At 43.3% G+C, this 24,643-nt stretch overlaps 1 protein-coding gene across 1 annotated transcript in view; it reads left to right on the plus strand.

Moving 5' to 3' along the window:
- Positions 1–24,643, plus strand: part of PCNX2 (pecanex 2) — a 274,609-nt gene that overhangs the window by 194,029 nt on the left and 55,937 nt on the right. The window contains exon 24 of the mRNA XM_065894194.1: positions 21,745–21,803. Coding sequence (XP_065750266.1) covers positions 21,745–21,803 — 59 coding nt within the window. The remainder of the gene's footprint in view (positions 1–21,744; positions 21,804–24,643) is intronic.

Below are 24,643 nucleotides of genomic sequence, written 5' to 3' on the forward strand. Positions count from 1 at the left end.
ATGTGCATGGGTTTAGCTCTGGGCTTTCTATCCTGTTCCACTGATCTATATTTCTGGTTTTGTGCCAGTACCATACAGTCTTGATTACTGTAGCTTTGTAGTATAGTCTGAAGTCTGGGAGCCTGATTCCCCCAGCTCCGTTTCTCTTTCTCAAGATTGTTTTGGCTGTTGGGGTCTTTTGTGTTTCCATACAAATTGTGAAATTTTTTGTTCTAGTTCTGTGAAAAATGCCATTGGTAGTTTGATAGGGATTGCATTGAATCTGTAGACTGCTTTGGGTAGTATAGTCATTTTCACAATGTTGATTCTTCCAATCCAAGAATATGGTATATCTCTCCATCTGTTTGTATCATCTTTCATTTCTTTCATCAGTGTCTTATAGTTTTCTGCATGCAGGTCTTTTGTCTCCTTAGGTAGGTTTATTCCTAGGTGTTTTATTCTTTTTGTTGCAATGGTAAATGGGAGTGTTTCCTTAATTTCTCTTTCAGATTTTTCATCATAAGTGTATAGGAATGCCAGAGATCTCTGTGCATTAATTTTGTATCCTGGTACTTTACCAAATTCATTGATTAGCTCTAGTAGTTTTCTGGTAGCATCTTTAGGATTCTGTATGTATAGTATCACATCATCTGCAAACAGTGACAGCTTTACTTCTTCTTTTCTGATTTGGATTCCTTTTATTTCTTTTTCTTCTCTGATTGCTGTGGCTAAAACTTCTAAAACTATGTTGAATAATAGTGGTGAGAGTGGGCAACCTTTTCTTTTTCTTGATCTTAGTGGAAATTGTTTGTTTTTCACCATTGAGAACGATGTTGGCTGTGGGTTTGTCATACTTGACCTTTATTATGTTGAGGTAAGTTAGCTACATTCTGAGGATTTTTATCATAAATTGGTGTTGAATTTTGTCGAAAGCTTTTTCTGCATCTATTGAGATGATCATATGGTCTTTCTCCTTCAATTTATTAGTATTGTGTATCACATTGATTGATTTGCATTTATTGAAGAATCCTAGCATCCCTCAGATAAACCCTGCTTGATCATGGTGTATGATTCTTTAATGTGCTGTTGGATTCTGTTTGCTAGTGAGGATTTTTGCATCTGTGTTCATCAGTGATATTGGCCTGTAGTTTTCTTTCTTTGTGACATCCTTGTCTGGTTTTGGTATCAGGGTGATGGTGGCCTCGTAGAATGAGTTTGGGAGTGTTCCTCCCTCTGCTATATTTTGGAAGAGATTGAGAAGGATAGGTGTTAGCTCTTCCCTAAATGTTTGATAGAACTCGCCTGTGAAGCCACCTGGTCCTGGGCTTTTGTTTGTTGGAAGATTTTTAATCACAGTTTCAATTTCAGTGCTTGTGATTGGTCTGTTTCTATTTTCTATTTCTTCCTGGTTCAGTCTCAGAAGGTTGTGCTTTTCTAAGAATTTGTCTATTTCCTCCAGGTTTTTCATTTTATTGGCATATAGTTGCTTGTAGTAATGTCTCATGATCCTCTGTATTTCTGGAGTGTCAGTTATTACTTCTCCTTTTTCATTTCTAATTCTATTGATTTGAGTCTTCTCCCTTTTTTTCTTGATAAGTCCGGCTAATGGTTTATCAATTTTGTTTGTCTTCTCAAAGAACCAGCTTTTAGTTTTATTGATCTTTGCTATCGTTTCCTTCATTTCTTTTTCATTTATTTCTGATCTGATCTTTATGATTTCTTTCCTCCTGCTAACTTTGGGGTTTTTTTGATCTTCTTTCTCTAATTGCTTTAGGTGTAAGGTTAGGTTGTTTATGTTAGATGTTAATTGTTACTTGAGGTAGGATTGTATTGCTATAAACTTCCGTCTTAGAACTGCTTTTGCTGCCTCCCATAGGTTTTGGGTTGCCGTGTTTTCATTGTCATTTGTCTCTAGGTATTTTTTGATTTCCTATTTGATTTCTTCAGTAAGCTCTTGGTTATTTAGTAGTGTATTGTTTAGCCTCCATTGTGTTTGTATTTTTTAAAGATTTTTTTCCTGTAATTGATATCTAGTCTCATAGCGCTGTGGTTGGAAAAGATACTTGATACAATTTCAATTTTCTTAAATTTACCAAGGCTTCATTTGTGATCCAAGATATGATCTATCCTGGAGAATGTTCCATGAGCAATTGAGAAGAAAGTGTAATTTGCTGTCTTTGGATTACAAATGGAATTCCATTTGTAATAGATGGAATGTCCTATAAATATCAGTTAAGTCCATCTTGTTTAATGTAGCATTTAAAGCTTGTGTTTCCTTATTTATTTTCATTTTGGATGATCTTTCCATTGGTGAAAGTGGGGTGTTAAAGTCCCTTACTATGATTGTGTTACTGTCGATTTCCCCTTTTATGGCTGTTATCATTTGCTTTATGTATTGAGGTGCTCTTATGTTGGGTGCATAAATATTTGCAATTGTTATATCTTCTTCTTGGATTGATCCCTTGATCATTATGTAGTGTCCTTCTTTGTCTCTTGTAATAGCCTTTATTTTAAAGTCTATTTTGTCTGGTATGAGAATTGCTACTCCAGCTTTCTTTTGATTTCCATTTGTGTGGAATATCTTTTTCCATCCCCTCACTTTCAGTCTGTATGTGTCCCTAGGTCTGAAGTGGGTCTTGTAGACAACATATATATGGGTCTTGTTTTTGTATCCATTCAGCCAGTCTCTGTCTTTTGGTTGGAGCATTTAATCCATTTACATTTAAGGTAGTTATCGATATGTATGTTTCTATTACTATTTTCTTAATTGTTTTGGGTTTGTTATTGTAGGTCTTTTCCTTCTTGTGTTTCCTGCCTAGAGAAGTTCCTTTAGCATTTGTTGTAAAGCTGGTTTGGTGGTGCTGAATTCTCTTAGCTTTTGTTTGTTTATAAAGGTTTTAATTTCTCCATCGAATCTGAATGAGATCCTTCCTGGGTAGAGTAATCTTGGTTGTAGGTTTTTCCCTTTCATCACTTTACATATGTCCTGCCACACCCTTCTGACTTGCAGAGTTTCTGCTGAAAGATCAGCTGTTAACCTTATCGGGATTCCCTTGTATGTTAATTGTTGCTTTTCCGTTGCTGGTTTTAATATTTTTTCTTTGTATTTAATTTTTGATAGTTTGATTAATATGTGTCTTGGCATGTTTCTCCTTGGATTTATCCTGTATGGGAATCTCTGTGCTTCCTGGGTTTGATTGACTATTTCCTTTCCCATGTTAGGGAAGTTTTCAACTATAATCTCTTCAAATATTTTCTCAGTCCCTTTCTTTTTCTCTTCTTCTGGGACCCCTATAATTCGAATGTTGGTGAGTTTAATGTTGTCCCAGAGGTCTCTGAGATTGTCCTCAATTCTTTTCATTCTTTTTTCTTTATTTTGCTCTGCGGTAGTTATTTCCACTATTTTATCTTCCAGGTCACTTATCCGTTCTTCTGCCTCATTATTCTGCTATTGATTGCTTCTAAAGAATTTTTAATTTCATTTATTGTGTTGTTCATCATTGATTGTTTGCTCTTTAGTTCTTCTAGGTCCTTGTCAAACATTTCTTGTATTTTCTGCATTCTGTTTCCAAGATTTTGGATCATCTTTACTATCATTACTCTGAACTCTTTTTCAGGTAGACTGCCTATTTCCTCTTTTTTTTAAGTATTAGTTTCTTTTTTTTTTTTTAATAAATTTATTTATTTATTTAGTTTTGGCTGCATTGGGTCTTCGTTGCTGCGCGCAGGCTTTCTCTAGTTGCAGCGAGTGGGGTCTACTCTTAGTTGCAGTGCACGGGCTTCTCATTGCAGTGGCTTCTCTTGTTGTGGAGCACGGGCTCTAGGCACATGGGCTTCAGTAGTTGTGGCTTGTGGGCTCAGCAGTTGTGGCTCATGGGCTTCAGTAGTTGCAGCGCACGGGCTCTAAAGCACAGGCTCAGTAGTTATGGCGCACGGGCTTAGTTGCTCTGTGGCATGTGGGATCTTCCCAGACCAGGGCTCAAACCCGTGTCCCCTGCATTGGCAGGCAGATTCTTAACCACTGTGCCACCAGGGAAGCCCCACCTATTTTCTCTTCATTTGTTTGTTCCTGTGGGTTTTTACCTTGCTCCTTCATCTGCCGTGTGTTTCTCAGTCTTCTCATTTTGCTTAACTTACTGTGTTTGTGGTCTCCTTTTTGCAGGCTGCAGGTTCGTAGTTCCCATTGTTTTTGGTGTCTGTTCCCAGTGGGTAAGGTTGGTTCAATGGTTTGTGTAGGCTACCTGATGGAGGGGACTTGTGCTTGTGTTCTGGTGGATGAGGCTGGATCTTGTCTTTCTGGTGGGCAGGACCACGTCCGGTGGTGTGTTTTGGGGTGTCTGTGACCTTATTATGATTTTAGGCAGCCTCTGTGCTAATGGGTGGGGTTGTATTCCTATCTTGCTAGTTGTTTGGCATAGGGTATCAAAGCACTGTAGCTTTCTGGTCATTGAGTGGACCTGGGTCTTGGCATTGAGATGGAGATCTCTGGGAGAGCCTTTGCCGTTTGATATTACATGGGGCCAGGATGTCTCTGGTGGACCAATGTCCTGAACTTGGCTCTCCCACCTCAGAGGCTCGGGCCTGATACCAGGCCAGAGCACCAAGACCGTGTCAGCCTCATGGCTCAGAGGAAAAGGGAGAAAAAAAAAAGAAAGAAAGGAAAAAAAGTGAATAAAATAAAGTTATTAAAGTAAAAAATATTAAAAATTTAAAAGTAATAAATAAAAACAGAAAGAGAGAGCAACCAAACCAAAAAACAAATCCACCAATGGTAACAAGTTCTAAAAACTATACTTAAAACCCCTAAAAAAACAAAAAACAGACAATCAGAACCCTAGGAATAATGGCAAAAGCAAAGCTATAGAGACAAAATCACACAAAGAAGCATACACATACACACTCACAAAAAGAGGAAAAGGAAAAAAATATACATATATGTTAAAAGAAAAGGAAGAGAGCAACCAAATCAGTTAACAAATCTACCAGTGGTAATAAGCTCTAAATACTAAACTAAGCTAAACATAAAACCAGAAACAAATTAGATGCAGAACGCAAACCCCAAGTCTACAGTTGCTCCCAAAGTCCACCTCCTCAATTTGGGATGATTCGTTGTCTATTCAGGTGTTCCACAGATGCAGGTACATCAGGTTGATTGTGGAGCTTTAATCCGCTGCTCCTGAGGCTGCTGGGAGAGATTTCCCTTTCTCTTCTTTGTTCGCACAGCTCCCGGGGCTCAGCTTTGGATTTGGCCCCGCCTCTGCATGTAGGTCGCGGGAGGGCGTCTGTTCTTCTCTCAGACAGGATGGGGTTAAAGGAGCAGCTGCTTCGGGGGCTCTGGCTCACTCAGGCCGGGGTGGGGGGCGGGCGGCGGGGAGGGAGGGGTACGGATGCGGGGCGGGCCTGCGGCGGCAGAGGCCGGCGTGACGTTGCAGCAGCCTGAGGCGTGCCGTGTGTTCTCCCGGGGAAGTTGTCCCTGGATCACGTGGGGACAGTTTCCTGCCTTTTGGGAGGTCTGAGGTCTTCTGCCAGCGTTCAGTAGGTGTTCTGTAGGAGCTGTTCCACATGTAGATGTAGTTTTGATGTATTTGTGGGGAGGAAGGTGATCTTCACGTCTTATTCCTCCACCAGCTTGAGGCGCCGCCTTTAGAAAGGAGGCTTTAGAAGCACATTTTGATATGGTGATTCATCCTCCTTCTCTTTATATATAAACAATTGCTAAATAACCAAACTTTGTTATTAACGTGAAACAGATGTTTAGGCTGGAAAGTATATATTTGACTCATGGCCCTGGTTATCTTAGCCAATGTCTCACTCCTAAAGGAGTCAACTGTCTTCAGCCCTAAAGAAGGAAAAATCCCATTAACGATGATTTTGCTTTCATACATCAAAAGTCTTCTATAAAATGTTAAATACCATAGCTATGAGGAGACACACATAACAGCTACCTGAAGGGCAAATAGAGCTTCATGGTTGTTACATTTCTATTATATTCTCTGGATTGGTTTTAAGATGTTAGATTGTTCTGGGCATTATCCTTGTCAACACGTATACAGTAAGCATGTATGTGAGGCCACTGTGCTGGGCTTTAAGATAGGAATCATTCTATGTGATTGGTCTGCAAAAAAATCGACTCTGCATTTCCATGCCCTTGGTCTCAGCCTAGTCAGCAAGAAGATAATCAGTGTCACTTCATCCTCAGCTCTCCCTGAGGCAATGATGTTCCATCAGAAAGCACCAGCTTTGCGGTCATTCAGACCTTGAATAAAATCCCAGCCCGTATGCTTGGTTAGGTGTTTGACTTTAGGAAGTTATTCAGCCTGTGAGCCTCAGTTGACTCATGTGTAAAATGGGATGACTGTCTCTATGTGCCTCCCAGAAGTCATGAACACCAAATTAACCCTGTACCCATTTTGTTTTCCTTCCCTATATTTCTGTGTGCTCTCATTTCAACTTTTAATTCAGTTAAGTCTAGACATATTTTATGTATCCTTGCAACCTACCTGAAATCATTTCTGAAATGGCAGAACACAATCAACCCATGAAAGAATACATGTGTAGACCACGGAGCATCACATCCACAACCAGCGTGCTGTGAGATGCCCCATAAATACTAGTCTTCACCATCAGGTGCTGTGTTTATTTTGAGGCCTTAGCCAGTCCCAGAGCCCAGGTTCTGTTCTTTGAGCATCACAGCTGCCTTAGTGGAAAAAACAAGATCTTCAAAGTGCCACTCTTTTGTGGTTTATCAAACAGCAAAAGAGATGATCAGAATACTTCAGCCAGTCTCAGTGAGCTCTCATGGGTCTTACTGTGCTACTTCCCAGCCCCTTCCTGGGTTTGTAATATAGAAGAGAGACTAGCATGGACCCTTGGAATTACAGAATCCCCTCTGGACCGTCCACAGAAGGGAGGCCTCCTCCTACTCGGGGTGGAGCAGGACTTGTGTCTCACTGGGCAGCCCGTGTGATATTTGTCAGTCACGGCTGGGGCTCTAGTTGCTCTGAATCTGCTCCTTGTGGCATGACCCGGATACCCCAGTCACCTGGATACACCTGCTGATCCTGGAGCAACCCGCATCCTTGGGCCTCCTGTACATTCCATCCTTTACCAGTTTGAAGGCAGCTCTCCTTCCCTTCTCAGGTCTCTGCTTCAGGCTTAACAGTCCTATCTGTGTTTTGTGTGAAATGGTCTAGACCTTGAGCATCTCAGCCATCCTCATCCATTTGTTTCCTGGGTTGACCCTGGCTGTGCCCTCCTTAGACTGCTCCAGGTGTCACCTACTCAGCTCATGGTAGGGGGACCTGTTACTTCCTCTGAGTCCTATGTTCTGCTCTCATTTATGCCTCTTAAAATTGCAACCCTCACAATTATTTTACTCAGGTATTGCCAAGCCAAGTCTTCATCATCCCACTCTCATGCGTGTGTGTTTTACTGAAAAGCCAAAATTTACATTTCCTCTATCAATTCTCAACTTCTTGGCTTTAACTCAACATTCCAGTCCTTAGAGGTCGATGTCACCGCTGTCCTTCATCATCTCTCCAGCCCCCTCACTTGTGCTATGTGCACATGGGCTTGCCTGTCACCATCTGGGTCTTCGTTCATGATTTGTTAATGATGGTGAGCTGTATAGAGCCATAGATGCCTGACTTGGTTAAGGCAGTCAGAAAAAGGAATTCTCAACTTCACGCTTTCTTTTCTACCTTTTTCAGAATGGGGAGGATTTTGCTGGATATTCTCTTCCCAGTGAGCTGTCTTAAGCATAGTTTGTAGATCTTTGTGCAAAGCATTGAGCATCCCAAAAGGCATTCTTTTTTAAGTATAAAGCAGGAAGCTTATATGGCTTATGTGTTAATAGTAAAATGCAGCACCGTAATTCAGATTTGCAGTTATGCTGGGAGGGATTTATATATTTCAACTCGCAATTAAGCTACCCCCCAATTTATCTGGATATGTTTTCAAAGCACCTGGACAAATTTACCGCGGAGAGAAAGTCATGAAGCTCCCTATCAGATGTCTTAGGGCTGTTAGAGCTCTCGGATGCACACGTAGGAGTGTGTTGGGCCCTGGATATGTTACTATTAAATGTAATAAAGGCAGTAGGAATGATGCAGCATAACAGGAGTGACCGCCGTCTTTTTGTATTTAGTGAACACCTGCTCACCTGCTCAGACATACTCATTCCCATCCTGACACCCACTTTGGAAGCAGAATTTCATTTTTCTCATTTCGCAGATCAGAAAAAGGAGACTCAGGGAAGTTCAGTAACTTGCCCAAAGTCACAGAATAAGGCAGTGGCCGATCCAAGATATTAACCAGGTCTGGCCTTATTTCAAGCCCTCTCCATTGTGTCCTGAAGCCTCTCAAAATATCTCCCACAGCAAAAAATAAATAAATAAGTAAAGCCAAAAACCCATAAAACAAAAAAACCAGTGACTGTCAGTTAAAGCATTTGCTCTTGACTCAAGAGCCCGTCTGGAAGGGAAGGTGGCTGCAGGCCGGGGCCCGGGGTCCCTGTGTACCTCACTCCAGAAAGGCCTTCTCTGGGTCCCTAGAGGAGATCTGTGCAGCCTCTCTCTGTGGGGGGCAGCGCCAGGTGTGGCAGAGGTGGCCATGCGCCCTGTCACCTCCTCAGAAGCAGACGTTGGTCCCAAACCTCTCCTCCGCCCTCAGGCAGGTCCAAAGTGACCCAAGTCAAAACCAACACGACGCTCCCAAGGCCACTCTCCAGTTCGTCTGCTGAGCTGTCTCACTGATGACTAGACCACAGGAGTCTTGCAGCTCAGGGGCTTGGAGCCCCTCCGCAGGCTCGGCAGAAGGTGGTGAGGGGCCACCTGGCCAGGTGTGGACCGTCGCCGGCGAGTTTGTCTTTTGCTGATTCTGCGGGGACCTTGCGATGCTCCCGCATTCCTGAGCGTGGTGCCGAGGTGCTTCTCCCCGAGGTCCCGGTCGGTCGGGAGCTGCAGCCCCGCCTGCTTCTCTGCAGCCCCGGACCCTGAGCAGGGAGGCAGAGGGGCGGCCCCTTGGGTGTGGCCTGCTGCCTCCGGTATTTCCAGAGCGGGAACTGGGGGCCTCTCCCACTGGGAGACCCAGGAGCACCAATGACGTGAGGCACCAGGGTGCCCAGGTTCCAGACCTTGCCGGGCTGTTAAGTAACTTGATAGGCCTGTGAAATGGATCAGGAAACGCCCTCACTTCTCCTGGGGGCTGATGGTAGGTCTTAGGGAATCCTGCCCCCGGAAGGGACTCCGAGGCTGATGCATATATAAATCTGGGAGTTCTGAGCAATTTAAAAATGCCTGGGAGTCACTTTGAGGTTCCATATGTGTGTCTATTGATCCACGAGGCGTGTTTCGGGATTGACACGGTTTAGGACACGTGTGAGGAGGCAGTGCATTCCGGGACTTACAAGCACAGGCAGGGTGGGAAATCGGACCAAGTCTCGAACTTTCCAAAAGTGATAGAGGTGAAGAGAAGCCAGCAAGAAACATTCTTAGTTATGTAGCACGAAGTGGAGATCCCAGGCAGACTGAAGAGCCACAGAAGCTCAGAGTTTAGTGTCAGTAAATCTCAGCCAGGTGGCTGGGGACACGTGGGCTGAGTCTGTGATGTACAGCCGGCAGCCTGCCTCACGTTTCATTCCACTCTAGTAAAACTGAGCCCTGTGTAAACATTTTCCTGGACTTCAGGCCACAGGTAAGCAAGAAACAGATGAGCAGGTGAGACCGTGGCCAAAAAGGCAAGAGAAAGGCAAGGTGTGAAACCCAGAGTTCCAGAGAGGGATTGTTTCTGCCTGGGACTTAGGGTGTGGCAGGCCTGCAGGGGAGGAGAATCGTCTTTCCCACTGGGCTTGGTAGTGTGAGATGCAAGCCTAATGCTGCTGGCAGCCTTTTTGTCCCCACGAGGTGTGAACTGGCCTGAGAACACAGCAAACAGGCAGGGCCGAGGGACATGAAGCATGATTCCTGATGACACCACGCACCCTAGCCCCCGAGTCCAGCTGGGCTCCATTGACCTTTCAGCTGTGTGAACCAGTGAGTTCCAGATTTTGCTCAAGCCGTTTCCAGTTGGGTTTTCTGTCACTTGAAATCGAGAGACTCGTACTTAAAGCAAGTGACGGCTTTTATCGAAGGGATCCTCCCTTCATAATCCTATTCGGAGGGATGACAGCAGGAAGGCAAGACCTTCAGCACGGTAATTCTGTGAGTCTACATAGTCTAGAATTCCAGAGAAGGGTGGAGGGGCAGACAGGAGCCTGAGCCTCCCTCGCTCTCTGGCTGATACACCCTGTGTCTCAATCAGTCCTTCCACCTCCCTTCTCTGCCTTGGATCTGCTCAACTGGAAACCCAGGTCTATGTCTGAATGCTGTTATGTCTGCAACACTAAATGATGAACTTGGCCCCATCCTGCTGTTTTGCCGACGGATGAGAAAGCTCACACGCACGTACCCAGGGGTAAGGGCTGGCACTTCGGGTGTGGTGATGAGCGGTCGTGCAGATGTGTTCCAGAAGCATGCCGCTTCTGAGGAACTCCAGTGTGTTGAATTTCTCAGGTAGCGCTGGTTTGAGCTTGTTATTCATTGTGCCGCAGTGCATAGTTTTACTCAGAGTCCTGTGCCATCCTGCTGAGCAGTTACAGAATCTAGAAAGTGCAGAGTAGTGAAGGTGACCGGGCGCCTGCCGGAAGAGCTGCACCTGCCCACCTGCTTCCGGCCGTCTGGTGCTGTTGACTCGACATGTCAAGGTCACCCGGGAGTCAGAGTCCGGCTGATGGGTGGTCGCAGGGAGTATCAGCCTAGCACAGCGCAAGGGCACAGCCCTTCTCAGGCCTGGCAGCTTTTTCAGCTTTTAAGGATGTGTTGGAGATGGGATTGATTGATTCTAAACAAAGGAGGGCAGAAGGCTTCAGCTTTTAAATCTGCATTGCCTCAAACCCTTTCACTGCAGGGCTCACACGTTCCTGGTGCAGGAGATTTTCTGGGCAGATGGAGGTATCTGCACAGTGAGGGTTCACTCCCCAGCACCAAGAACCCTGAGCCCTCTCGAAGGCCTTGCTGTGATCAGCCAACACGCAAAGTGCACGTTACTGGCCACGCCGTCCCCGTTGCCGACAGAGACATGGGAGGACCCATATGGGCTGTGGGGTGACCCCTCTGAGTCCTGGGGGACTAATGCATTTGAGGCTCTAGCTTAAGACTCACTCCTTACCATTGCAGTCATGGCATGGCAGGGGGCGCTCTTTAATCTTGTTACTGTCGACCGAAAACACGCACAACTGAAAAGTTGAGAATTATGTTTTATTCCGAGGACTTTCTGAGGACTTCTGCGTTTCTTGCTAATGCACCCTTAGAAGATATTAGTGTTGGGACAGGATCATTTTGGCCTCATTCCCTTACCACCCCTACACCTAGGAAGTATATACTATATTATAAAAGAATATTTTGCCAGAAAAATTAATGTAGGAAGCTTTCAGTATTAGTGATATCACCTGTCACTATAGGTCATACGATCCTTTTTGAAGGTTCTTGGTATTTGGTTTTATTGTTCCTTTTTTTGCCTTCTCCTCAGAGTTCATTCCCCAAGGGGCCCTACTGTCCTTCCATGCAGTGCCCCTAGCCCAGAGCCCTGAAGTCAGCCTCTCAGATGGCTCCAAAGAGGTAAGGGGGGAGCCAGGATATAGAGGAGTTTTTGCAAGAAAAACCAGGTAGTCGGAACATCAAAGGGTTACTGTTAATTAAAGCAAACCAGACATCTCAAGTGAAGGAATAGAGCGCTTTTCTCTATATGGGCAGATGCAGGAGTCTGGGCTCATTGAGATCGTTCCTTTGATCTGCACCTTAACTATCTAGGGCCAGTGTCATGTCCTTTCCCATCCTGAGTCTCCTCAGGGTGCACGTTTGGGGGTGGCTGCAGTGGCTGAGAGCTTGGTGGTGGGCATCCTGTTTGCTTCCATCCTGAGTTCCCTCAGGGCGCACTGTCTGGGCGGCTGTAGTGTGATGGCTTGATGGCTGCCACATCCTTTGTCTACTGATACGGCAGGTGCCATTTTTCATTCACAAAACCCTGAGCGTATTTCCAAGGCTGGCTTCAGTCCCTCACTATTGAAAGCCAAGACCTGACCCAGACTTTGCATGTGGTTGCTGTTTCGGGCTTCATGATACTATTGGCTGATGAGTGAAATTAATGCATTATGTGAACATAGGAAGCCGTGCTCTTTTTTCCTTGCCGCTTTGGAAACATTCTGCTATCATCACTCCATAGGGTTTAGAATGCTCTTTCGTGTCTGGATTACTGAGTTTGCCTCTCTCTGTAAAGGCAATTAAGTAGACAGATGCTCCCCATCAAGCCTGTTTAAATGAAAAATGACCAATAATGGAAAAATAATCGCATACATGAGAATTAGAAAAAATATTACCCAATAAGAATAACGGCAATTTAATATATTATATTCCTTTTCTGATTTGTAATGTCTTACTAAGTTACATTTTAAAAAATTATTTGTTTTGGAGGTTGTGTGGTTGGAGGTTAATTTCCTAGAGACAGGGAAGGCTTTGGAGAGAGGTGTACTTTGAGGTTTGAGAGAAAGTTCTTAGTGGATTTTAAAGAAAATTGCATAGAAAATGAAAATTTAAAAACGATTAATTTTAAGAGCCGTCCAAACATAATAGAACACTAGCTTTCTAGCCAAAGTTATCATGGGCAAAGGAGAGCCACTTGGGAAGCCTTCCGAGGAGGTTTTCTTGTCATTGTCACACTGTCTGGGGGAAAAGCCGGGGCAGGTGGCAGACACTTGGAGGAGGAGAATGAACTCATTTTCTGTTGACTCTGGTCCCTGTGCTCCCAGAGCCAAGACTCAACACAGTTTTAATATTTAAAATTAAATTTGAAAAACACTGTTAGAATAAAAAAAATACGATTTCTTTTTCCCCATAAAAAGTAACTGATGTGGTGATATCAAAACTCTTTTCTGTTCATCCATTGTCAATCATGATGACCCTGGGTAACAGGCCTGTTACAAGGTTAAAGTGACATCTTAGTTTTTTTAATTTTGTAGTAGACTGCCATAGAAAGGACTCTGTATTTTAATTTCCTACCAAAAGTGCTATGTTTTAGTTGCGATTTTATGCACTCAGAAAACTGAGGATCAGAAGGATTATGTGATTCTCTCCTTTACATCCCTCAATAATTTAATAAGTCATAATGAAATGCCCACGGTCGCGAGACCCCTCCACAAGACCACCAGAGACAAGAGTCAAAGCCAAACGGCAAGGGTCATTTATTGCAGGTTCGAACCTGGACCTCCGCGCACTCCGTTGCCGGTGACGCTAAGAGGTCCCGATGGAGTTTAGTACAGCTCTTTTATAGACAGGTACAAACAAGCTCGGGACTTTCTGCAGGGCTTTCCAGGGGTGGGGAGTACTGATTGGCTAACTTTTAAACAAAGACACTAGTCACTGATTGGTTAACTTTTAAACAAAGACACTAGTCACCGTCTGATTGGTTGGATGGTTGCAAAAGGGGGTTCAGCAAGCATAGTTACAGAAGCGAGAGCGGCTGGTTAAGTTTCGGTTTCCTGAGGTTTTGTTTCTCAATTAGAAATACTTAAGATGGGGCCATAGTTACAAACAGTACAAACAGGAAGATCGATGCAATCCTAGCAGCGCTACGGCCTAACGGCAGGGCATCAATTCAGTCCTATTTCTACCAAAGTAGAGCATAGCCCTTCAATAAAGCAAGTGAGAAACAGAAGTCAGATTTATCAACGTAAAGTTGCAGTCTTATTCTTGGGGTTCCCCTGCCTTATTGTTTGTGTATTGTTTCCAGGCCGAATTATTTTGCATAGGGTACACCATCATTAAAAGTGCAAACATGAGGGCTTCCCTGGTGGCGTAGTGGTTGAGAGTCTGCCTGCCGATGCAGGGGACACGGGTTTGTGACCCGGTCCGCGAGGATCCCACATGCCGCGGGGCGGCTGGGCCCGTGAGCCATGGCCGCTGAGCCTGCACGTCCGGAGCCTGTGCTCCGCAACGGGAGAGGCCACAGCAGTGAGAGGCCCGAGTACCGCAAAAAAAGAAAAAAAAAAAAAAAGTGCAAACATGAGATGTCAAACCTGCATAAATACCTTTATTTATAATTTTAGTCAGTGTAACTGATTTGACCAGGTGCCACATGGTGATGGTAGAATTAGGAGCATCCTTTTAGTTGAACTTGATTTTGTAACAGATCTGAAGACTGAGTGCGGGTGAGGTACAATGTTATACTTTAGGAGTGAATAAAATAGCAAAGGAAAAGTGAAGTCCATCTCAGCGGAAAACAGAGCTGTTGTGATTTTAATAAGTGCCACATCCCTTGAGGACTAAACAGCACCGTGTCTTAACGGGCTTCATGTTCGGAGAACGTGTCTTCTCGAGTTGTGTCTCTCCTGACACAAGTGGCTGTGAAAACGGAAGGATCTAGATGTAACTCACCAGGGCTGCGCATGTCACTGCAAAATCCTGCAGTCCCGTTGCCAAGGGTTGACGTTTCTTTTTGCTTTGTGCTCATCTTGATCCAAATTCTGTGCGTACCATTGGTAACTAATGAAAAAATAAATGTGTCTTCATCCCCAGGAGAAATAACACCCGGAACTCTAAATAAAACACTGTCAAACATTGGGCCTCTTTTTACCAGGAGGGCTGTAGCACCCAGAAGTCAAAACCTTGAATCAGTCATGTTAATCCTGGGGAAAAAACCAGCAACACCCTGGTCATTTAATCCTTACGAATCTGCTACAATCCTCTGCATCTCCATCTTTTCAGTTCCCCATCTGGCTGACTCTTTGCCCAACCACATGCAGCTAGATCTTTTTATTACTGTTTTTATTAGTTACATTTGCAGAAAGAGAAGAAACACTTTTCACCCCCTAAATATTTATGACTTCCCAGTGAATGAATAGTTGGACTTCTTCTCCTGTATTTGGAGTGCTGGAGAGTCTTGGATTTTTCTGACTGAAACGGGAGAAGTGATCCTAATTTGTGATGCAAGCAAGTTAGGGTGAGAGATGAGAATCTCACACGAATGCATTGTAGTCACGGAATTCAGGCCTGCTATTAGCTATGGAGATTTTTTTAATTAAACTTTTTTTTTTTTAAAGCTAAGTATAGATTCACATGGAGTTGAAAGAAAGCATAAAAAGAGATCTCCCCACGTACTCTTTATCCAATTTACATGTGTTAACGTCTTGTAAAACGATCACCAGGATATTGATGTTGGTCCAGTCAAGGTACAGACCATGTCCATCCCCACAGAGACCTCTCCTGCTGCCCTTTGATAGTCACACACTCTTCCTTTCTGCCCTTCCCTCCTTCTTACCTCCTGTCAACCACGAATCGGTTCTCCAACTCTATAATTTTGTCATTGCAAGAGTTTTATATGAACGGAATCATATAGTGTTTAAACCTCGTGGGATTGGCTGTTTTCACTCACCGTAGTTCAGTGAAGATGCTTCCAGGTTGTTGTATGTCGGCAGTTTGCCCCTTTTAGTTACTAAGCAGTATCCCATAGTATGGAAACCACAGTCTGTTTAACAACTCACCCACTAAGGGACATCTGGGTTGCTTCCAGTTTTGGGCTATTATGAATAAAGCTGCCAGGGACATTTGTCTATGGGTTTTTGGGTGAACATAAGTCTTCACTTCTCTGGCATAATTGCCCAGGAATATAATTGCTGGGTCCCATGGTAGTTTTCTTAAAGAAACTGCCGAACTTTTTTCAGAGGAGTGACACCATTGTACATCCCCAGCAGCAATGCGTAAGGATCTAGTCTCTCCATATCCTTGCAAGTATATTGATGTTTTCACTATTTTATACTTTAGCCATTCTGATGGGTGTATAGTGATATCTCCCTGTGGTTTTAATCTTCATCTCCCTAATGACTTATGACATTGAACATCTTTTTCTGAGCTTATTTGCCATCAGTATGTCCTCTTCAGGGAAATGTTTGTTCACATCTTTGCTCACTTTCTAATTGGATTCTTTGTGGGTTTTTTGTTTGTTTTGTTTTGGTTTTCTTACTGCTGAGTTTTGAGGGTTTTTTATATATTCTAGATACTAGCACTTTGTTGGATATGCGGTTTGCAAATATTTTCTCTCAGTCTGTACCTGGTCTTTTCATCCTTTTAACAGAGTATTTTACAAGGCAAACGTTTTTAAAAAGACGTTCTTGTCAAATGCACATGGACAGTTCTCCAGAATAAACCATGTGTTAGGCCATAAAACAAACCTCAATAAATTTAAAAGGATTGAAATCATGCCACATATGTTCTTCAGCTACAATGGAATGAAATCGGAAATTAGCAGCAAGAGGAAATCTGGAAAGTTCCCAAAGAAGTATAAAGTAAAGCTACTTAAACAACCAATAGGTCAAAAAACAAATCACAAGAGAAAATAAAAATATTTTGTGATGAATGAAAATGAAAACATAATATATTAAAACTTACGGTATGTAGCAAAAGCAGTGCTCAGAGGGAAATTCATAGCTGTAAATGCCTAAATTAAAAAATAAGAAAAGTCTCAAATCAATAAATTAGTCTTCCATGTTAAGGAACTAGAAAGAGAAGAGCAAACTAAACCAAAGCAAGCAGACAGATGGAAATAGTAAAGATTAAAATGGAGAGAAATGAAATAGATAATAGAAAATCAATAGAAATAATAAATTACACCAAAAGTTGATTCTTTGAAAAGATTGACAAAATTGACAGGCCTTTACCAAGAATGACCAAGAAAAAAAGAGAGAAGACTCAAATTACTAAAATCACGGAAGTGGGGACATTACTACCAACATTACATAATTGAAAGAGAATTCTGTGAACTACCGTGTACCAACAAATTAGATAACCTAGCTGAACTGGAGGAATTCATAGAAACACACACCCTACCAAAAATGACTGAAAAAGAAATGGAAAATCTGAATAGACCTATAACAAGTAAAGGGAATTAATTGGTAATCAAAAAACTCCTAACAAAGAAAAGCCCAGGATGAGTTGGCTTCCCTCTGGAATTCTGTAAAATGTTTATTTTATTTATTTATTTATTTTTTGCGTTACGTGGGCCTCTCACTGTTGTGGCCTCTCCCGTTGTGGAGCACAGCCTCCGGACGCGCAGGCTCAGCGGCCATGGCTCATGGGCCCAGCCGCTCGGCGGCGTGTGGGATCCTCCCGGACCGGGTCACGAACCCGTGTCCCCTGCATCGGCAGGCAGACTCTCAACCACTGCACCACCAGGGAAGCCTGTAAAATGCTTAAAGAAGAATTCACATCAGTCCTTCTCAAATCTCCCAAAAAAGAGTGGAGGAAGGAATAGTTCCTAAATCATTCTGTGGGTCCAGTATTACCCTGATACCAAAGGCAGACAAAGTCATCACAAGCAAAGAAAACCTTAGACCAATATCCCTTATGAATATAAATGGAAAAATCATCAAAAAATACCAACCCAGATGAAACTTGTGTATATATTCAACTTAAAAGGTGACAGTGTCCTTCTTTAGTGTCTGGCTGCCTTCTCGATGTCCAGATTTCTCTAATGCTGCCTGCAGCATGAAGAGAACTGCTGCAGGAAGGGGGACCCCTTCCAGGGCCAGTGAGTGGGCTCTTGTCTAACAGTCAGAAATGTGTCTGAGGAGACACACGTGCTGACAAAGCAAGAGACTCTATTGGGAAGGGGCGCCCGGGCGCAGAGCAGCAGCGCAAGGGGACCCAGGAGGACTGCTCTGCCACGTGGCTCGCAGTCTCGGGCTTTATGGTGATGGGGTTAGTTTCCGGGTTGCCTCTGGTCCATCATCTTGATTGGCCCACATCTGGTCTGACTCGGGGTCCTTCCTTGTGACGCGTGCATCTCTCAGCCAAGATGGATACTGGCACAAAGGGTTCTGGGAGGTTGGCAGGACATATGGGCTGGTGTCTCCTCCCTCCTTTTGACCTTTCCTGAATTCTCCTGGTTGGTGGTGGCTTGTTAGTTCCGAGTTCCTTACCAGGACTTCCTGTTGTAAGAGAACTCATGCCAGTGGCTACTCTGGTGCCTGGCCAGGGCGGGTGGGTTCAGTCCATGGTCCCCCTCCCAGAACAACAGTCCATCCATCCTGGCTTTGCCGTATCAACAGGCATTCCAGCCAGTCGCACTTCCCCATCAGAAATGGGAATACTTCTCCCATAAATTGTCTGTGTGTGCTGACAAACTGGAACCTGAAGCAGTAGAATTAAGTAAATTACTGTTAAATTATTTAAGCTCCTCAGATGAGGCCACATAAGAGAGAAGGTGCTGGATTTAGACTAGGGAGGGAAAGCTTGAAGGGAGGGAACCAGCCCTGCCGTATTAACATAAGAAAGGGATGCTTTGAGTAAGTCAGTTTCTCTGGGAAGACCAATGATATTACTAGACTCTCGGCCTGTGGTGCTCAGGACAGCGTGGCCTAGCAATGAGCCTTGGCTTTGCCAGGCAGGGGCTGAGAGCACACACCGCAGACGCCCACCTGACCACACCAGCATTCTGTACTTCCCCTGAGATTGTGGAATGAGTCGGGAGCCCGCTTCTTCTCCCTGAGCAGCAGAACTGATGTTCATGCAATAGGAGCGTGAAGGCAGAAATCCAATTACTGAGCTAATTAGCACCTTTGAGTGGTAAGCACCACATTTACAGGAGGAAAGCACTGGAGATAAGCTCAGAATACCCAGTATCCTTGACAGTTGGCCTTCTTAGTCTGGTGGCTGAGCCAGAGGCCCTGGGGCACACAGGCAGCGTAGCTTAGTTACCGCTGAGAAGTTTAGCACTCTGCAGCCAAAGCCTTTTGCAGAGATAGCCTAACAGTTAACATAGCTTTAGAAGGTGTTTTAATTCCGTAAGGAGTTTGGTAAATGGCTTTCTTTTGGCGCAGTCCCACTTTAAAAATTGTTTATTCTGCTGCTGAAAATTCCATTTGTCCTCGGTCTTAAGGTGAAATTAAAATTCCATTTAGGGACTAACTATGCCGACATGGGATTCCAGCCTTCATTAGAAAGAATTTTGTTGTTTGCTTTATTTTCTGCCACCCCAGGCTCTTTTATTTTCAAAGCCCGTCGGAGGGGATTTGCAAGGAAACTGAAGCAGTAATAGAACATTGTGCTGGGGTTAATGGCCTTTTTGAGCTGTAACAGAATATTCCTCCTTTCCAACCCATCTGTAGAGTCTGTTTTACAAAACTCAAATAGGATCCTGCCTAGATGGTTCTCAAATATCTGAGACATAGGAGGAAATGAGAATACTTTTTTTTTTTTCTGAAGACAAACTTTCTTATTTATTTAAAATACAGATGCATCTAAGCATCTTTTTAATCTCCTCTGATTCCCAAGAGACAAGTTCACGACTAAGCACTAAAAAGTGCTCATTTAGTTAATCGCACTCAGTATGTCAACAATCACATTGAAATGTCATCTAGAAGCAGTCTCCTTTTTTCTTAGCAGGTGTTATCAGAGAAAAACACTTCAGAAGCAGTATTATCTTTGACTCTTCATTTATTTTGTCAACAAATGGAGTGACTGCTGTGTGCCAGATGTCAGCAAAATGGTACCTCACGGTCCTTAGGGTCTGATGTAAGAGGCAGATGTAATCAAATTATCATGTGAGAAATGGAATATTGCTGAGTATTTGGGTCTACTTTTCAAATTAATAAATGCAATATTCTTTAAAAAAAAAAAAAAAGAAAGAAAAGGAAATGGAATATTTCCTGCCATGTCAGTAAACAAAGGATGTCACAGTCACCAGCAATTGATGGTGAGCTGGTGAGCCCTGAGGGAACTCAGGAAGGAAAAGAATACCTGCCATCTAGCAGCCGTCAGACTGCAGCCTTTCCCTACAGTGAGCCCTGAGGAAACTCAGGATGTGAAAACACAGGATACTGGCCCGAGATAGCTGAGATACACATCAAAGGAATGATTTCAGTGAGCCCAGGCTCTAGCATCTGCCCATACACAGAAAAGTGCTGAATCCTTAACTTGAGATACCTGGTTTTCTTTAATTAGCTATATGTCGTTCAGACTACCTGCCCTTTGTTGCAAAACTTCTATATATCCTGGCTACCCCCTCACCTCCTCGGAGCAGTCGCTTGGGTTTACTTGAGATGCTGCCTCCCTGGCTTGAATTCCTAGAAATTCCCCCCAAATAAAACATAACTTTGAACTTTTAGGTTGTGAATATATATATATTTTTAGTTGACACACACAAAGATGTGTATGATGTAGAGTGAAGGCTCCAGAGGCCGCCCACCTGGGTCCAGATCTCGGCTAGACCACTCACGAGCTCTGTGACTTTGGACATTTAATCCACGGTGCCTCAGGTTCTTGCTGTGTGAGAACAGGTATATTCACCTAAGAAGGTGGTTGTGAAGATGTAATGAGTTAATACAGGTGAAGTGCTTACATGAGTAAGTGCTACATAAATGTTAACGGTCAGCTTTAGCGGTAATATTAACTGTGACACGTGCTCCAAAGGAGAGGTATGAAGGTGCACACAACACGTGAATCTCACCCAAAGCAGGTGCCAGGAAGGCTTCCCTGAGAAGGTGATACTTAGCTGGACGGGAAAGATTAGAGGAGTCAACAAGGAAAAGTGGGTGGAGCTGGAAAGGAAGTCCTCCAAATAGAGGACACAGCAGGTGTAAAGGATGCAGGGGAGGGAGGGAGGGAGAAGGAGGTCAGGGCGTGTTGAAGGCGCGGAAAAAGAAAGCCAGGGTGGTTGGAGCACAGAAAGCAAAGGGCAGAGGGATGGCAAAGTCAGGGGCCAGACGTGGTAAAGATCGGACCCTCATTATGTTCAAACTTGTATGGTTTAACCATATGAAATTGCCATTTTTGCAGGTCATAAACAGTTGAATATCATCAACTTCATGTGGTTGACGTCAGTTTCACATTTCATCCTTCAAAGGATGACGAGACCACCACTCAATGTCTGAAATAAGTCAAAGCTGGTCCGGCACAGTCCCCAAGCAGAGCAGACTGTTGCACTGATAAAGGGTTTTCAGGACATCTGAAGGTCAAGGGCCGGTGAATTTTACAGACATAAGTGGGCTGATACCCTCTGCAGGGCAGTCACTTGGGGAGTGACTGTTGACCCCTGAGAGGTCTGGACTGAGTCTGTCCCTCACCAGCTGACTTTCAGAAGCAAGGGGCCACCATGGGCTGGCTGGCTTGCTTACCAAAGCTGTAAGTTGAGGTGGGTTGTCATAACTGCAAAGGTTTAAAACTGGTTCTGGCGGCCACTGGTTACCATGGCTACAGACAATCCACCTTTTCCTGAGCTTGTGAGAGCTGTTTTTATTCTTGTGGTTCAGCCTAAGATCTGTAAGAATGGGCCCAACTCTTGAAAGCAAGTAGTGGAGACATAGACTACTAATCGTGAATTTTCTGGAATCAATTTGAAAAGAAAGATAGCTATGTGTGCACTGCTCTGAAGTTCTGAAGGTGAGTGACAGTCCATTGGCAGTTCAAACGCTTGCTTTCATTTTGTGGACCGGGTGCTCAAAACTGATAAGATTGAAGGCCAATCTCCCATATCCTAAGTGCTAGTTATCTCTTCCCTCTGTATTTTTCCCTCCCTTCCAACCCCTCCTTCTTCCGACAGCCTTGTCAAAGTGGAGCAAACACCCTAATACGTGAGCTCCATCTCCCCTGCATTTCCCACTCACACAGCTGATTCTGTGAGCCAACTGTCATTTGGAGGGATCTAATCAGGACCTCTTCCCCTTTTGTGGCCCCCTTCTAGTACAAGACGCATGGATAATTCCAACACAAGACTGGTGGTCCAAATTGAAAAGGATCCAGGTAAGAGGATGTCTTCCTTCTCTCTTTTTATTTATTTATTTTGTTGTGTAGGTGGATTCCTTCAATCCAAAAAGGGGAATTAAGTACTCACTATTTTTTAATCATTGTGGAGACAATGCATGCTGACGGTAAAAATAAAACTGTGCAAATAGAACTGATCAAGTATCCTGATTTGGTTTAGAAATGCATTCCTCCATTATTTAGAAATGATTAGATATCTTTTCAGTATCGAATGACCCTGTTAATACATTTTAGTTTGTGTATGCTAAACGTCGAATATAGACAATAAACCTTGGTATTAGTCTTCTGGCAAAATTTGTTTTTGAAAAATGTCAGCGTTATGATGTCCTTAAAGGCAAGCAATTCCAGGATCCAGGATCCAGAAGTCTTCAGAAACTTTGTACCACATTAAGCTATGGAAAGATTTACCTGCCAGAAAAGTACTTTTTTCTTCCGGTAATCTATTTCACTTTTAACCATCCGACCTCTTTTTTCCTCATATCAGTATGCAAATTTCAACTATTCTGTATTTTTATCCACCTCACTCTCTCTCTCCCTTGGGCCAAAAATGTTGTCTAGGAAGAATTGTGTCATGCTTATTAGCTATGTTTGAATTGCGTATACATAATTAGTTTGAAATCATAATTTGGAACTTGAAAATACCTGAAGAGACAGGTTTATTTTTTTGTTTAACTTTACGTCAGCCCAACTTTCAGGGGGCATGGGTTGGGGTATTAAGTATCTCTAATGTGGATCCGTGGGACTCTGTAACTTTGCTGGGCCATTGATATTAGGCATACGGACAGTTTCATAAGTGCATTGCACCTTTAGTTCATAATTTTGTCTCATTTTAATCTAATTATACAGATGTGTGGTCATGGTGTTCTAAGCTCTCCACTTTTAGTGGTATAAGTTCTTTTGTTTTATTCGAATGTCAAACAGTTTGAACAGTTAAGCAAAAGTTAATTCTCTCATTCAGGCCTTTCCTTTAAAAGTGCTCGAGACTCAAAGTAATCTCTGATTCGTGTCTCAGGATACATGCTGGTTCATCATAGAAAATGAATATCATGGCGGGTCAGGAAGGCTTCATCTGCATAGAAAGTTAAGCATACTGATACTTTATTAGGCAACGTGACCTGACTCAGTCCACAGGACAGTTCATTTATTTCCGTTGATCATGATTAGGTTACAAATGCACTAATTTCAATTCAGCTTTTAACTGGCATGAATGCCTAGCAATGATGTCCATAGTTTGATAGTTATTTTGTAGATTTCTTAGCGGTGGATCAGTGATCTTCCTTACGCGGATGCACTTGGGGCCACTCTGCACCTTCCTGCACCTCCAGTCATGCTCTGGTTCCCAAGGGTACAGAGCAGGGAAGCTCCGTTCAGATCTCTAGGCTTTATCTCGAACTTCCCTGAACCTCTGTCTCTACTCCAATAGCTGGAAGGGGTCCTTGAGCTTTGCTTTAGGCCTTTTCTCTTTGGGGCAACTCTATGCTCCTCTGACTTTCCAGAGCCAGAATTTACTCCCCAAAGAAGAGATGCTCTTAAAATAAAAGCACTGATGGCAAACTTTCCTCCTAGCCCCTCCCAGCACTTCTAACACCCCCAAGACCACAGACCAGGAGGACTTCCCAGTTTACCCATTCTTCTCAGAAAAGGTTCTATCCTTCGTCGTGAGAGATCTGACAGAGGAAATAAAAGGAGTCTGGGCCCAGCAAGGAGATGACAAGAAATGCACTACAAAGCCCCAGTTTCACGCCCCTGAAACACACTAGCCTTCCACTTGGAAGCAGGGCAATCGGTCACTCCATCTCCTTTGCTGTATCCTTCCTCCTTCTTGGGGTCCTGACCCACCCGATTCGAATGGCTAAGGTTTAAACAAACAAGCAACAGTTGACAATACCAAGTCCTGGCCAGGATGCGGAACAGCTAGAATTCTCAGTCCCTGTGACGGGGCTGCAGAACAGTCCAGCCACTTTGGAGAACAGCAGTGCCACTCCTAGGGGTTGACTCAAGCGCAATGAAAGCGTGTTCACATAAACTTCTCTTCATGAGTGTTGTGTGTGGCTTTACTCATCATCACCAACACTGGAAACAACCCAAAGGTCCTTGAGCTGTTGAATGGGTAAGCAAACTGTAGTAGCTGCATACAGAAGAAACAGAACAGACTGCTGCTGTATACCACAGTATGGATGAAACACAAATGCATCATTCTAAGTGGTGGTTACGGGACTAGAAGCATATGTCAAGACTCATAGGACTGGACGCTAAAAAGGGTGAATTTTACTCTCTATAAGTTATTCCTCAATAAGTCTGAGTTTGATATACATATATAACTTAAAAACAATAAATTGCCTCAATATATAATAATTTATATCTATGTATATAATATATAAAATATGGGTTTGTATATATATAGATTTGTGTATAATATATAATATTACATATAGATTTGTATATAATATATAATACTAGTAATGGTTATGAATATTGTTGAACATATGTATATATACTGTTTATTTTCTGTATATAATATATAATACTAGCAATAATTATTTATATTGTAGAATATATGTATGTATGTATATATATGTGTGTGTGTATACACACACACACACACACACACACACAGTTTATTATCTCAGTGAAACCCTGGAGTCACTCGATGGGAATGTTCTCAGAGGCAAAACTTCTCTTAATGAAGCTGTATCATCTATGGTGTTATCTATCATTCAACAGATAGTTAGTGATTCCCTACTACGTGTTAGGAATTCTGCCAGTATTGGGATACAAAAATAAGCATATTCAGTCTTCCTTCGCTGTTGGGTGCATTG

Source organism: Phocoena phocoena, chromosome 16 (assembly GCF_963924675.1).
Source record: "Phocoena phocoena chromosome 16, mPhoPho1.1, whole genome shotgun sequence".
NCBI lineage: Eukaryota > Metazoa > Chordata > Mammalia > Artiodactyla > Phocoenidae > Phocoena > Phocoena phocoena.